General features: G+C 40.5%; 1 protein-coding gene across 12 annotated transcripts in view; it reads left to right on the top strand.

Moving 5' to 3' along the window:
* sipa1l1 (signal-induced proliferation-associated 1 like 1) overlaps positions 1-15,594 on the top strand; it is a 444,836-nt gene that overhangs the window by 320,609 nt on the left and 108,633 nt on the right. For all 12 annotated transcript variants that reach the window (XM_063052303.1, XM_063052359.1, XM_063052321.1 and 9 more), the window contains 2 exons: positions 13,062-13,219; positions 14,073-14,649. In XM_063052303.1, the coding sequence (XP_062908373.1) occupies positions 13,062-13,219; positions 14,073-14,649 (735 nt within the window). The remainder of the gene's footprint in view (positions 1-13,061; positions 13,220-14,072; positions 14,650-15,594) is intronic.

Genomic DNA, 15,594 nt, shown 5'->3' on the forward strand with positions numbered 1-15,594 from the left:
TCAGGTTTTTGATTTATGCGATGGGCCATTGGCTAAAGCCCTGATTTACCTTTCTATTCAAATGAAGATGGTTAATACTATTCTTTGTATTGGATTGCATTTTCCCCTTTTCAGTAAGCTGAAGAGCAACCTCTTTAAGAATGGAGCAGAGGCTATGTGATCTTTTAAATAAGACTCATCATCTGCAAAATTCGTATCGGGGATGTGAAACAATTTCATTACTCAATTAGTTTTTAATTCATCACTTTAACCATTCAAGATAAAGTATTGCATTTGATCTGCACTTTTGCTCTTGACTCAGTAACTACCACCTAATGGCTCTAACATCCACCGTTGCAAAATACTTTGAGAGGCTCGTCTAGCATGCATTAACTCCAGCCTCCCAGACGACTTCAATGAAATGCAAATTCACCTACTGTGGAAACATATTTAGAGCAGATTCCATCTCCCTGGTCCTATACTTAACCCTAGAGGTGAAGACACCTAAGTTAGAGATTTTTGATTACAGTGCCTCCGTTAATTCTATAAGCTCAAGTAAAGTCATCTCCAAACTCCTACATCTGGGACTCAACTCCTCTCTTTGCAACTACGTCCTTGATTTCCTGACCAACAGACCAAAATCAGTATGGATAGGTAGCAATACCTCCAGCATGATCATCCTTAAAAATTGTATCCGACAAGGCTGCATTCTCAGTCCCCTACTCTAGTCCCTATACACTCAATTGGCACTCAAATCACGGCATTGACAGCTGCTGCACTAAATCCATCTACAAGTTCGCAGTGTAGTAGGCCATATCTTAAATAGTGATGCGGCAAAGTACAGGAAAGTGATGGAGATCATCGTTACATGGTGTCAAGACAACAACCTTTCCCTCAATGTCAGCAAAACTCAAGAGCTGCTCATTGACCTCAGAACATTACTGCTACCGTTTACATCAAAGATGCTGAAGTCATGAGGGTTGACAGCTTCAAGTCACTAGGAGTGAACATTACCAACAGCCTGTACTGGTCCAGCTGCATTGATGCCATGGCCAAGAAACATCACAAGCACCTCTGCTTCCTCAAGAAGCTAATAAAATTTGCCACGACCCTTGGATCCTCACCAGTTTTTGTCAATGCCCCATAAAACCACCTATCCAGATGTATCATGGTTTTTGGTATGGCAACTGCCTATGAATGCAAAAAACTGCAGAGAGTTTTCATTTTATACCACCTATAGCATGTCATATGAAAGACTAAATTTACCAAGGTAGCTTTTCTCAACCTTGTGTTTGAGGGTAGTGGTGGAAAAGTCATTGATCTGAAATTTTGTCATGGATCCTACCTTCACAGGTGCGACTGCATCTGATAGTTGTAGTATCTTTTTATGTTTATTCCAGATTTCCAACATCTTCAGTACTTTTTCATTAAATTCAGTGTTGCAACAAGTTCATATTTAGCTGAAAAATAGTACATTTAAATAGAATGATTTTACACTTGTAACTTCAAACAAAACTAGCTGGAAAGTTACACATAATTTGATATTAAGACAAAGATCCTTTACCAACTACAGTAGTTGTTTGAACAATAGAGTTATTGTTTAATCATTACAACTTATACCTATCACAACAGATCCAAACTTGGAATAACGGAACACACAATGTCAGAGCAGGCTAATCTATGAGTCTGAATTTCCTTATTCATCACTTGGCATATGCTGTTCCACAAATATCCAGCAACTATTCAGGAACATTTTTTGTTCTGTGAAACACTCATTTAAAATGTCCAGCCAACCATACAATGCATTGCATTTAGCCACATAAGAGGATTGGTCTGCGATGGTTTGAGGGGAGGCTTTATTTCCTTCAGTGAGTTTCTTTGGCATTTATATTCCTACTTTGTGTGTTTGATTGCCATATTAAAAGTTCTGCAGAAACAATGTACCTTTACTTTGCATTTAGAAGAGCATACTCTAGCAATTAACATGTTCCCTAGAGTGAAAATTGCCAATTTGCAGATACTTTCATTTCTCATATCACCTTTCTGTTTGTTTCACATTTTCTGTGGTGTTAGAACTGGCTCAGAACATATTATTGTTCTCTCGTTAATGAAATTGCGTTAAGAAAATTTGTTAAATAGAATATATTCTGCCATATGTAAAATAGATATCAGCAAATCTGAATGTTCATTTAGAATTTGAAAGTGATCGTGGCTTTAAGAATCTTGCTTCAGTGGGAGTATATTCTCAGGGTAAACTTGAAATTTTTCAAACCAATGACTGGTATTAATATTAGGAAGACAACTGAAATTTGAGGAGCTGCCCTTTCTAATCAAAGTAATGAAAGAATTCTGTACTTAAAACAGAATTGGAATTGCTTTGCAAATCCTTTTGGATGTTCTATGTCAAATACATTTTTCCTTATTTTATTTTCCGTACAGGCATAACAGTCTTTTGGGTCAGAAGTCACCAGATTTGCATTTGCATGAGAAAAAAGTGCTTTTTTTGGTTTAATGCATGACCTGCCTGTATTCGGAAGGTTATATTTCCACACTGCACTTGATTGGGTGGATGCAGGATGAGTGTTTTACCAGGCTGTCAAATGTACAACCAGCGATCTGTCTTGAAACAAGGGGTCAGAATTTAGGACTGAAATGAGAAATTTCTTCACTCAGAGGATGGTGAATCGTTGCCATTTGTGGCACAGGTAGCATTGGAGGCTGAGATGTTGGCTGGATTCAAAACAGGGATGATGCTGAGGTGAAAGCTCAGCCATGATATTAATGGATGGCAGAGCAGGCTTGAAGAATCAAATACTTTATTCCCTTTCCTACTTCTTACGTTCTAACTATTTTTTATCTCACTAGAAAGCAATACTCCTCTGTATTGTCTACTCGTTAACTTAAATTTTATGAACTTGAAAGATACAAAGTGTTAGGTTTTGTAACTCCAAAACACAAAGCTAATCAAAAGAAAAACACAGAGCCAGAGATAATGTTGCTGATGGCCACCAGACAAAGCTTTGAGTTAATACTTTCATTTTGACCATGCCTAGATGACCAGCACGTAGTTCCTCCAAAACTTTAGTTCTCCGCTATAAAGGGATAGTTCATCCAGGGGCTGTTTAAAAACGAGGAACCTGGAGTTTCTGCTGCACATTCCAGTCATTTTGGGTGGCCGTGTAGACCTGAGACTATGTGGAGTCTTTTCTGGTTTCCCTTTGGATCATCCCTATTGTAATCGGAAGACTTTTGATTTATATTAGGGAGAATATATCAAGAGGAGTGCACTCTTTTGTAAATTTTTCAGTTATTTCCTTTTCCAAGGGTAAACAGGATAATCCATCAACATTTTAATGATTAGTTGTCCCTTGAAATTGATTTTGTAATTGTGTCCTCCAAGAATCAGAGCCCATCTCTGCATTTGTGTTGCTGCTGGTAGTAGAACACACTTCAGTGGACTGTTATTGAACACTAGTGGTTGATGATTAGTGCAGAGGGTAAGCTCTCTCCAACACACGGGCTGAAACGTTGTACACACCAAACCAGGTTCAAGACCTCTCCACCAATCTGTGTATAATCTTTCTCTGCAACGGTAAAGGAATGTGTTGCAAAGGCTAAGGGGTGTTCACTTCCATCACTCTTAACATGTGATATGACTGCACCTAGACAGCGAGCACTGTGAGGGTCATGTTTTTTGACTTCTCCAGTGCGTTCAACACCATCCGCCCTGCTCTGCTGGGGGAGAAGCTGACAGTGATGCAAGTGGATGCTTTCCTGGTGTCATGGATTCTTGATTACCTGACTGGCAGACCACAGTACGTGTGCTTGCAACACTGTGTGTCCGACAGAGTGATCAGCGGCACTGGGGCTCCACAGGGAACTGTCTTGTCTCCCTTTCTCTTCACCATTTACACCTCGGACTTCAACTACTGCACACAGTCTTGTCATCTTCAGAAGTTTTCGGATGACTCTGCCATAGTTGGATGCATCAGCAAGGGAGATGAGGCTGAGTACAGGGCTACGGTAGGAAACTTTGTCACATGGTGTGAGCAGAATTATCTGCAGCTTAATGTGAAAAAGACTAAGGAGCTGGTGGTAGACCTGAGGAGAGCTAAGGTACCGGTGACCGCTGTTTCCATCCAGGGGGTCAGTGTGGACATGGTGGAGGATTACAAGTACCTGGGGATACGAATTGACAATAAACTGGACTGGTCAAAGAACGCTGAGGCTATCTACAAGAAGAGTCAGAGCCGTCTCTATTTCCTGAGGAGACTGAGGTCCTTTAACATCTGTCGGACGATGCTGAGGATGTTCTACGAGTCTGTGGTGGCCAGTGCGATCATGTTTGCTGTTGTGTGCTCGGGCAGCAGGCTGAGGGTAGCAGACACCAACAGAATCAACAAACTCATTCATAAGGCCAGTGATGTTGTGGGGATGGAACTGGACTCTCTGGCGGTGGTGTCAGAAAAGAGGATACTGTCCAAGTTGCATGCCATCTTGGACAATGTCTCCCATCCACTACATAATGTACTGGTTGGGCACAGGAGTACATTCAGCCAGAGACTCATTCCACTGAGATGCAATACAGAGCGTCATAGGAAGTCATTCCTGCCTGTGGCCATCAAACTTTACAACTCCTCCTTTGGAGGGTCAGTCACCCTGAGCCGATAGGCTGGTCCTGGACTTATTTCATAATTTACTGGCATAATTTACATATTACTATTTAACTATTTATGGTTCTATTACTATTTAATTACTTATGGTTCAGCTGTAACGGAAACCAATTTCCCCCAGGATCAGTAAAGTATAGGTCATAATGGTCAGTGTAGATCATAATGTGTCAGTACAGTGTCTGCCATCCTGATTTCCTTTGTCTTTTGGAAAGCCTCCTCACACTGCTTGGTAGATTACCATTTCTTGCCAGTCAGTGAGTTCAAGGGGTGGAGCACAGTGCCCAGGTTTGGCAGGAACAAATCTGAAAAAGAAACACAGCTGTGACATGTTCCTTGACCTCAGGGCATCCACCACTGCTTGAATTTTCTCAACACACTTGTGTAATTCTTGTGCATCAATGGTGTGACCACAGTAAGTGATGCGTGGTTTAAAGAATTAACACTTGTTGCATCACACCCTGAGCCTATAATCTTCTGTTTTTTTTTAATACTGTCTCGAGATTTTGGAAATGTTCCTCGTCATCCTTACAGGTAGCAATGAGGTCATCCAGGCAGCACTGAGTGCCTGGCAGCCTTGCAGCACCTGGTCCCTGGCTTTCTGCCAGAGTGCAGATGCTCCTCCAAAAATAAGCGTATTACAGGTGTCCCCCACTTTACGAAAGTTCGCTTTACGCCACTTCGCTTCTACGAAAGACCTACATTAGTACTTGCTTTTGCTTTTCTTTCCCTCTATAAATCGGTTTTTGGCTGAATCTTCCCGATTCTGGTAAGTGAAACTACACTGTACATACATTATTTCTACTTTATATAGGCTGTCTATTTATCATATCATTCCTACTTTTACTATATGTTAGTGTTATTTTAGGTTTTATGTACTATTTGGTATGATTTGGTAGGTTATTTTTTGGGTCTGGGAATGCTCAAAATTTTTTCCCATATAAATTAATGGTAATTACTTCTTTGCCTTACGCCATTTCAGCTTACAAAAGGTTTCATAGGAACGCTCTATTTTCGGATAGCAGGTAAAACCTGTATAGCGATTTAAGCCCTTTGTGAGTAATTATGATGGGGAACACTTTGGATTCTTTTCGAACTTCATCGGCAGTTAGGCCTCAGCTGTGTAAGTCCACTTTGCTGAAGTGTTATCCTCCAGAAAGGTTTGCAAAGGTATCCTCTATCCAGGGCAGAGGATGTTGATCTAGTTTCAGTACTTGTTTGATGGTGACCTTAGAATCACCACAGATCCTAACAGACCCATTTTTCTTCGATTCTGGGACCACATGCATTGCCCATGGGCTGCACTCAACCTTGGAAAGACTTCCTTCAACCTCCATGCAATCTGACTCACTGGCTACTTTATCATAGATGGTATAAGAAACTGGATGGGCTTTGTAAATCTTGAATGTGGCATTTTCAGTTAGCACTATTTTACCTTTGATACGTCTGCATTTTCCAATGCCACCCTTGAACCCTGCTCTGGCATCATCCAAGCCCTTTCTTAATTTACTTTCAGTTGAGTGTATTGCAGTGGGTGGATTTGCAATCAAGTTGTAGTTATCTCAGCCAATCATGGCCCCACAATGCTGGCCCTGCTCTTTTTTTTTTACCACATACAAGCTCAATTTGGCTTGCTGGTTATTCTATTTCATGGTTACGAATTTAATTCCCACAGGAGTTATCTTTTCCCTAATATAAGTTCCTAGCTGGATATCTTCAGGCTTGAGACCAGTATCTTCGAAATGCCATTCAAACTCATTTTGTTGAATGACTCACACAGCCGAGCCAGTGTCCAATTCCATTTTAATTAATTTGCCACTCACTTCTGCTGTAAGTTTCTTGTTGGTTTTTATATTTAAATCTCAAGGCTACTCAGTCCTGCATCAATCTCATCATAATTAGATTTTTCATCAACAGCATGCAGATTAATGTTCTTATTGAAACTGCTACTTGACTTATTATCATTATCTCTTCCCTGTGCAGTCTATTTATTTTTGTCTGCCCGACATGCACTTCGTATGTGTCTACTTTGTCGAATTTTCTGCAAGTTTTACCTTTGAACTTAGACCATAGGACATAGAAGAAGAATTAGGCCATTCAACCCATTGAGTCTGCTCTGCTATTCCATCATGACTAATCCCAGATCCCACTCAACCCTGTACACCTGCCTTCTCACCATAACCTTTGATGCCCTGACCAATCAGGAAACTATCAATTTTCACTTTACATGTACTCAAGGTCTTGGTCTCCACATCCGTCTGTGGTGGAGCATTCCACAGATTCACTACTCTCTGGCTAAAAAAAAATTCCTCCTTACCTCTGTTCTAAAGACTAACCCCTCAATTTTGAGGCTGTGCCCTCAAGTTCTGGACACCCCCACTGTAGGAAATATCCTCTCCACATTCACCTTATCTAATCCTTTCAGAATTCAGTAGGTTTCAATGAGATTCTCTCCCCACCCCAACATTCTTCTAAATTCCAGTGATAACTTGCATTGGTCTGATATGTTGGAGCTCAGTTTGTCTGGCCAGGCCGGTTTCTGTTATGACACTGTAATTTTGTTTTCGCTCACTTTCATTCCTGACTGCAACTTAATTTCCTATCTCTCTGCTGTTTCCATCGATGTGAGTTATGATTCAGTTTGAAGTCCTTTTTCGATACTTTCATGTAAGATTCCACAAACTAAACGATCCTTGAACTAGCAACGCTCTGACCATTTCTTCAATTCAGCCACATATGTTGAAAGCCCAAACCATTCTGCAATCAACAAAGTTTTCAGTTCTGAATGTTCCTGCATTATTTTCACAATAGCAACAAAGCTTATTTCGGCTGGTTTGGTTGGAGTAGTCAAACTTCTAAGCAAATAGTATGCCTTTCCACCCAATATACTTATCAAAACTGCCACTCACTTTTAATTAGCTATTTCATTTCCTTCAAAATATAGCTCAATTTGCTCAGTATAGATCATTCTGTTATCTCTTGTGCAATCAAACATGTCTATCTTTCCAATTTAGTCAACCATTTCTGCTTTATTTATTTATTATTATTACCACTCGGTACTCACTATTTATGAATCCCTGAATTCGTCCATTTTCTGCCTTTTTTTTAAACTTGATCATCTCTGTCCTTCCTGAAGAAGCACGTGCTGCATTTTTTTTAACTCAATCATCCCTCTACTTGTGGAGAAAACCTGCTATGCTTTTTTTTTAAAAACTGCAACATCTCACTGCGCATCTGCAGGTAGTCTTCTGAAATTTGTTTTAAAAATTGCTCATTGTAACTTATGTTTTGCAACTCCAAACATAAAATTAATTGAAAAACACAGCTGGGGATAATGTGTATTTCCCTTTTGTTTTAGCGAGGTGCGTACTTGGATCTGCTCTAATTTGTCAACTGAAGTAACAGGTCTACAGCATGTGCCATCTCCTTGGCTCTTCACTCAACTCTGGAACATGCAGCAAAAATACATACATCAGGATGCTGTTTACCAATTACAGCTCAGCATTTAATACCATCCTACCCTCAAAACTATTCAGTAAACTCTGGGACTTGGGCCTCAATACCCCCATGTCCAATTGGATCCTGGTGTTCCTCACTTGTAGACCCCAGTCATTTCAGTTTGGTAATACCATCTTCTCCACAATCTCCATCAGCAGAGGAGTACTACAGGGGTATGTGCTTAGCCCCCCCCCCCTGCTCTACTCGCTTTACCCCTATAATGGTGTGGCTATGTACAACTCCAACACCAGATACAAGCTTGCTGACAACACCATTGCTGTGGTCTGTATCAAAGGTTGTGATGTATCAGCATACAGGAGCGAGATTGAAAACTTGCTGAGCGGTGTAATTACGGCAACCTCTCACTCAATGTCAATAAGACCAAGGAACAGATTGTAGACCTCAGGAGAGGGAAACCAGAGGTCCATCAGCCGGTAATCATTGGAGGATCAGAGGTGGAGAGAGTCAGTAACTTTAAATTCCTGGGTATCACTATCTCAATGGACCTTCCCTGGACCAATCGTATAAATATAATTGCAAGGGAAGCATGACAGTGCCTCTACTTCCTCAGGAGCCTGCAGAGATTCAGCATGTCCTCAGAAACCTTGGCAAACTTCTATAGAAGTGTGCTTGGCTACATTATGCCTTCGAGCGGAAAATCCCATAAAGGTAGAGGACTTTGGCCTAGTGCATCACGGGTAAAGCCCTCCCAACCATTGAGCGCATCTACATGGAACATTGCCGTAGAAAAACAGCACCCATCATCAAAGATCCTCACCACCCAGGCCATGCACTTTTCTTGCAGTTGCCATCAGGTAGAAGGTACAAGAGCCTCAGGACTCACACCACCAGATTCAAGAACAGTTACTACCTTCAACCATCAGGCTCTTGAACAAAAGGGGATAACTATACTCATTTTATTTCTGGTGGTCCCACAACCAATGGACTCATTTTAAGGACTCTTTACCCTGTTATTTCATGCTTTCATTACTTATTTATATTTGCATTGCACAGTTTATTGTCCATTAATCCTGTTTACAGTTACTGTTCTGTAGATATACTAAGTATGCCTGCAGAAGAAGAATCTCAGGGTTGTATGTGGTGACATGTATGTACCCTGATAATAAATTTTACTTTGAACTTATGGTGAGGAGACATACATATGCTATTCACGTACTTTTCCATATAATCAGCAATGAATTATGTAAACAAAATATGCTTAAACAATGTACAGGTGTCCTCCGCTTTCCAAACGTTCTCTTTACGACATTTCGTTTTTACGAAAGACCTACATTGGTACAGGTTTCCCCCGCCATCCAAAGGTAGAGCGTTCCAATGAAACAGTTCGTAAGCCGAAATGTCGTAAAGTGAAGAAGCAATTACCATTTATTAATATGGGAAACATTTTTGAGCATTTCCAGACCCAAAAAATAACCTACCAAATCATAGCAAATAACACATAAAACCTAAAATAACAGTAACATATAGTAAAAGCAGAAATGATATGATAAATATACAGCCTATATAAAGTAGAAATACTTTCTGCAATCATTGAAGTACTGTCTAGCGCAGCGAAAATCTCACGCATGCGCTGTCGGCGGAAGCACTCTCTCCAGTAACCTTTAAGCTATGAGGCTGCCAAATCATATCAAATAACAAATCATACTAAATAACACAAAAATACACAGCCCATATAAAGTAGAAATAATGTATGTGCAGTGTAGTTTCACTTACGGGAATTGGGATGGTGTGTTAGGCTGAGTCGTTGGAAATTGGGGTGGTGAGAGATAGGGGAGACTGGGGTGTCATCTCATCATAGTCTATTTCCAATAGGGCAGCCAGGTCATCATCTTCTATGTCTGCCTGCCTCGATGTCAAAGGTCGAGGTTTGTCGTCTACTGTGGCTGATGGGCAAGGCTTGAAAAATGACAGTATACTTGACTGCTGAGCCTTGCGCATTTTTAGATCATACAGTTCTTTGTAAGCACTCAAAACATCCTGCAAACCTGCCCTAAACCTACGTGCCCTTTCAAAATTAAAGTCATACTTTTCTGCAATCATTGCAGCACTGTCAATCGCATCGAAAATCTCACACAGCTGCTTCACGTTCAGTCCCTGGGCGACTTCATTTTCGCGACTGCGTTCGGTTTCAATCGTTATCCTTTCCTCTTGCAATTGCATCAGCTCTTCATCTGTCAATTCTTGGTCATGGGATGCCAAAACCTCTTCAACATCATCTTCGTCAACTTCTACAAACCCAGCCTCCTTAGCCAAGCTCACTATTGTCATATTTATTGCTGATGGTTTGAAGCCTTTAAAATTGTTCACTGCTTCGGGACATAGTTTCCTCCAAACGCCATTTCTCATCGAGACTGTTAGCCTATCAAGAGCATCTCTAATCTTGGCGATTGCCAGTTTTACATTGTAGTCTTTCCAGATCTCTCGCAAAGATGCTTCAGAGTTGCTCTCTCTGTCAATAACGCTTATAATAAAACGCATCACATTTTGCGTATAGTAAGCCTTTAATTGTGGCTGTTAGACCTTGGTCTTGGTCGAATGGCTGCAGCAACGATGTCGCATTCGGCGGTAAGAACGCAACACGAATGTTACGGCCATACTCGGTAATGGCAGGCGGATGAGCAGCACAATTATCGACAATCACAAGACACCTATTATCGAGGTTATTTTCTCTACAGTATTTTTCAACAAAAGGACTAACGTATCTGCTCATGTACTCAGAAAAAAGCACTTGGGTATTCCAACTGCTTGGATGTGAACGGAACACAACGAGAAGTGTTTTCTTATCAATGCCTTCAAGTGCCCTCAGATTTTCTGAATGGTACACTAGTAGAGGCTTAGTGGCATTAATAATAGGCATTAGGGTAAACCTGTCCTTCGATGCCTTGTGTCCCTTAGCCTGCTTTTCTTCTTTCGAAATAAATGTTTTACTCGGCAATTTTTTTCCAATAAATTGCATTTCGTCACAGTTAAACACTTGCTTATACGAATAACCACCTTCTGTAATTATTTTCTTCAGTTCTGCTGGGAGCCTTTCAGCAGCTTCAGTATCAGCCGAAGCACTCTCTCCAGTAAACATTAAACTATGAAGCTGCCCTCGCCTCAGAAACCGATCAAACCACCCGTGACTACCTTTAAATTCCACTTTCGCAATACTTTCATCACCAGCAGCCAGTGCTTTGTTTCAGCTTATTAAAAAGACTGACTGATTTCTCCTTAAGTATAAGATAACTTAAAGGAACACCACGTTTTGTACACCCATCAATCCACTCAAGTAATAGACTTTCCATTTTATCCATTACTGGATGCCGACTAAGAGAGACCACTTTGCTACGAACAGAACCAACAGTAACATCGGCAGCTTTCAAGATTTTTTCTCTCTGTGGTATAAATAGTGCGAATGGTGGATGCAGGCAAGTTCAACGTGTGGACAATGTTCTTACTTCGTTCACCACGATCGAAATGCTTAATTATGTCTAGTTTTACGCTGTGTAACACCCTTACAAGCTCTTTTAGGCTTTTCCAATACCTTCGAACTCCTCTTGCTAACGGATGCACAAAATAAATCGAGATAAAGCACGTGTTTAAGCAATGGCGGCTAGAATGCAGTTCCGGGGGCGGAGCTTGGCTGCTCGGGGCGCGCACTTTTTTTTCGCACGCCGCCATTTTTCGCGCGCTGCTTTTTTCGTAACAGTGAAAAAAACCTTCTGTTAGTGAAAACAGGGTACTAATGTAGGTCTTTCATGACAGTGCATTTTCGTAAAGCGAACGTTTGAAAAGCAGGGGACACCTGTACCTGTTTTCGTTAACCGAAAGAGGATTTTCGCTTTTACGAGAAAAGATGCTCGCTTTACCCCGAGAAAGACTACCATGACCATGAAGCCTTGCGCGGGCAGGTGTGTGCGCATGTGTGACGTGCGTGTACGTGCAAATGTGTGACGTGCACGTGCATGTACGTGCCGATTTTTTTTCCGACAAATCGATTTTGGCTCAAACTTCCCGATTCTGATAAGTGAAACTACACTGTATGTATATTATTTCTACTTTATATAGGCTGTCTATTTATCATATCATTCCTGCTTTTACTATATGTTAGTGTTATTTTAGGTTTTATGTGCTATTTGGTAGGTTACTTTTTGGGTCTGGGATCGCTCAAAAAATTTTCCCGTATAAATTAATGGTAATTGCTTCTTTGCTTTACGCCTTTTCGACTTACGAACAGTTTCATAGGAACGCTCTACATTCGGATAGCGGGGGAAACCTTACTGAAATGTTAAATGCACAACACAAAGGAAACTTTGCAACTTAATTCTTCAAATGCAAGCTTAATTCTGCCATCTCTGTACTGCATCTTCCTCCTGTATAAAATTTACTGTACTATGACAAATGAATTTTGACTATGGATTAGTACCTCACAGAATTATCGAATCCTTGCTTTTATTCTCCAACCTTCCCAAGATAGTCAGGATTCTATTCAACATTTCTTTTAATTTTTGTCCCTGTGATTCATGTGCATGAGCATAAATTTCCCTGTTTTCCTCCACAGCTCTTAATTTATTTCTCCATTGAGTGCAATTGTCTTTCTCTGATCCGAAGTAGATAACCTCATTCTTTGTCAGGTTGAACTCCATCTGCCAAAGTTGTTAGCAGGAGGTGTATTTCATCCTGCTGCTATTGCCAGAGAGTCTGCTGACATCAGCAGAAAGACTGCTAAGAGTGCAATGCATGAAAGATACAGCAGCCGTTCCTAAATTGATATTACATTTTAAGACTTTCCCAGTTGAAGTACTATTTTTAATCCTATTTTCTAATATTAAATTAATAGCTGGTAATAGATTAAAGAAAGTTTTTTTCTGAGTTACAAGAAACATGCTACCTTCCCTTTTATTCTTTCAGCTTCTTAGGAAACGCCACATCGGGAATGATATTGTGACCATAGTGCTGCAAGAACCCGGGGCCCTGCCCTTCACCCCGAAAAACATTCGCTCTCATTTTCAGCATGTCTTCGTCATTGTAAGAGTACACAGCCCTTGCACTGAGAATGTCTGTTACAGGTAATTTATTTATTTGTTGAAGTACCGCACAAAATAGGCCCTTCTGACCTTTTGGGCTGCACTGCCCAGCAATCCCCTATTTAATCCTAGCCTTACCATGGGACAATTTATAATGACCAATTAACCTATTAACCACTACATCTTTGGACTGTGGACAGAAACTGAACACCCAAAGGAAATCCACAATCACAGGGAGAACTGACAAACTCTTACAGACAGCGGTGAGATTTGAACCTGGGTCAAAGGTACACTACCATTTACTGTACCATATGCTATCATTTACATCTCAATGCTGCAGTGTTTTCAGGAAGGTCGTGCAGTTGATATATAAAATTTGGCCTGTCGTAGCCGATGTGTTAATGTAGCCTGCAGTCCTTCTCAGTGGCAAACTATAGTCAGAGATTATCAATATATGTATTTCTATTTCTCCCTTAAGGTCTTTGACAGTGGAAGTGCCAGATTGTTTATCAAAATCTGCCCCAAATTACATTCACGGTTGTGACTGAGAGTATCCTCTATGCAGAGAAAGAGACAATCCCATATTCTAAATAATTATGCCCTGCACAATTAGTTCTTAAAGCCAGATTACCTATTTCTACTCAATAAATAGTGTAATTTTGAATGATGTATAATGATTTCTTAAAACAAATGTTTTAATGCCTTATACTCCCAACTTAATATGAAGATTAGAGCTGAAGCATCCAAAGTTTGTCCTCTTTGGTAAGTATCACAGGCCTGCGCTGAATGTAAAATAGACAGCAAACTACCTATGCTAAAATCTTGTCTGTCATCAGATCAGGAAGTAATTGTGTAGTTATGTCCAATAAAAGTAACCAGGATTCTTGTTTTGTAGTGTCGCTGTGGCAAGATCAAAAGATGTGCCTGCGTTTGGACCACCCATTCCCAAAGGAGTCACCTTCCCCAAGTCGACTGTCTTCCGGGACTTCTTATTAGCTAAAGTGATCAATGCAGAAAATGCAGCTCACAAGTCAGAAAAGTTCCGTGCTATGGCAACGAGGACCCGGCAGGAATATTTAAAAGACTTGGCAGAGAACAGTGTCACCAACACACCAATCGATCCTTCTGGAAAATTTCCTTTTATTTCTTTGGCAACAAAAAAGAAAGAGAAATCAAAGCCTTACCCCAATGCGGAAATCTACAGTTTGGGAACCCTTGTATGGAATGTCCATGCAGAGGACTACAGCTGTGCTACTGAAATTGACTGTTTACTGGGTATCTCCAATGAATTTGTGGTACTCATTGAAGAGAATTCCAAGCAAGTAGTGTTCAATTGCTCCTGCAGGGATGTTATAGGCTGGACTTCAAATCTTACGACAATTAAAATCTTCTATGAACGAGGAGAGTGCATTTTTGTCAGGACTTTTAATAATAATGTCGAAGAGATTAAAGAGATAGTTAGAAGGCTGGAGGTAAGCTATTGTTTCATTACTCTTAAAGCAATTAATTCAGTGTTTACTTCAATTGTGAGAAATCCTTTTCTTACAGCTGCATTGTTTGACTTGGACCTAACTCTGATTGAAACAATATGTGTTCTACTTTAACAAAGAGAAAACCACAATTCTTTTTATTGTGATTGTTTCCTATAAAGATATTGCTTAACCAGAAGCAGACTGAGAATCAGAGCATATAGTCTTAATAATACCATTCTGTGATACTTTCCCGAGCTATGCTGTAGCTCAGGACAAACTTCAGTGGTCTGATTGGATCTGCATGCTACATGTAACAGCTGGCACTTAGCTGCTTATTAAGCACCTCAGTACCAGTGTGTCTTTGCGATGAAATATCAAGCTTCAAGTTCATTTGAAATCAATCTCAATCTGACTGGACTGTGTTGCTGATCTCTCCAATGTCTAGAGAACGTGAGACTGGCAGAAGTGAACTCTGAACCATGGGGTAATCAAAGAACCTGAAACTTAGTGCTCCTGATCATGAAAGTAATTTAGCTGAGCTAAGATCACAAGTATCTGAAAGATTGAGTACACTTAAGATCTATTTTTTAAAAGATGATTGAAGTAGATTGTAGTGTAGATGTTAACTTCAGGAATTACAGCTCCGCTTTCAATCCTGCTATCAGTGATATGGATCAGTAAGTCCAACCACTGTTAGCAGACTTCTGAATTAATGCTACTCAGTTGACCTTTCCTTCTGGGGGAGTGGGACTTTGAGTGAATACCTGTCGTGTGGTCTTCAGTGAGGTCAGCAATGCTGTGAATCTGATTTTTGAGCTGACTGCAGCCCATAGTGGGGTTTCAGCAAAAGCAATACGGAGGGAGCACTTAGCTTGTGTTGATGCTTGGAGAACAAGACTGAAAGCCAAAAGGTCCCCCAGCAATCCTGGATCACTTGGTTAATTA

The sequence above is a fragment of the Mobula hypostoma genome, chromosome 1 (genome assembly GCF_963921235.1).
Source record: "Mobula hypostoma chromosome 1, sMobHyp1.1, whole genome shotgun sequence".
NCBI classification, from domain to species: domain Eukaryota; kingdom Metazoa; phylum Chordata; class Chondrichthyes; order Myliobatiformes; family Myliobatidae; genus Mobula; species Mobula hypostoma.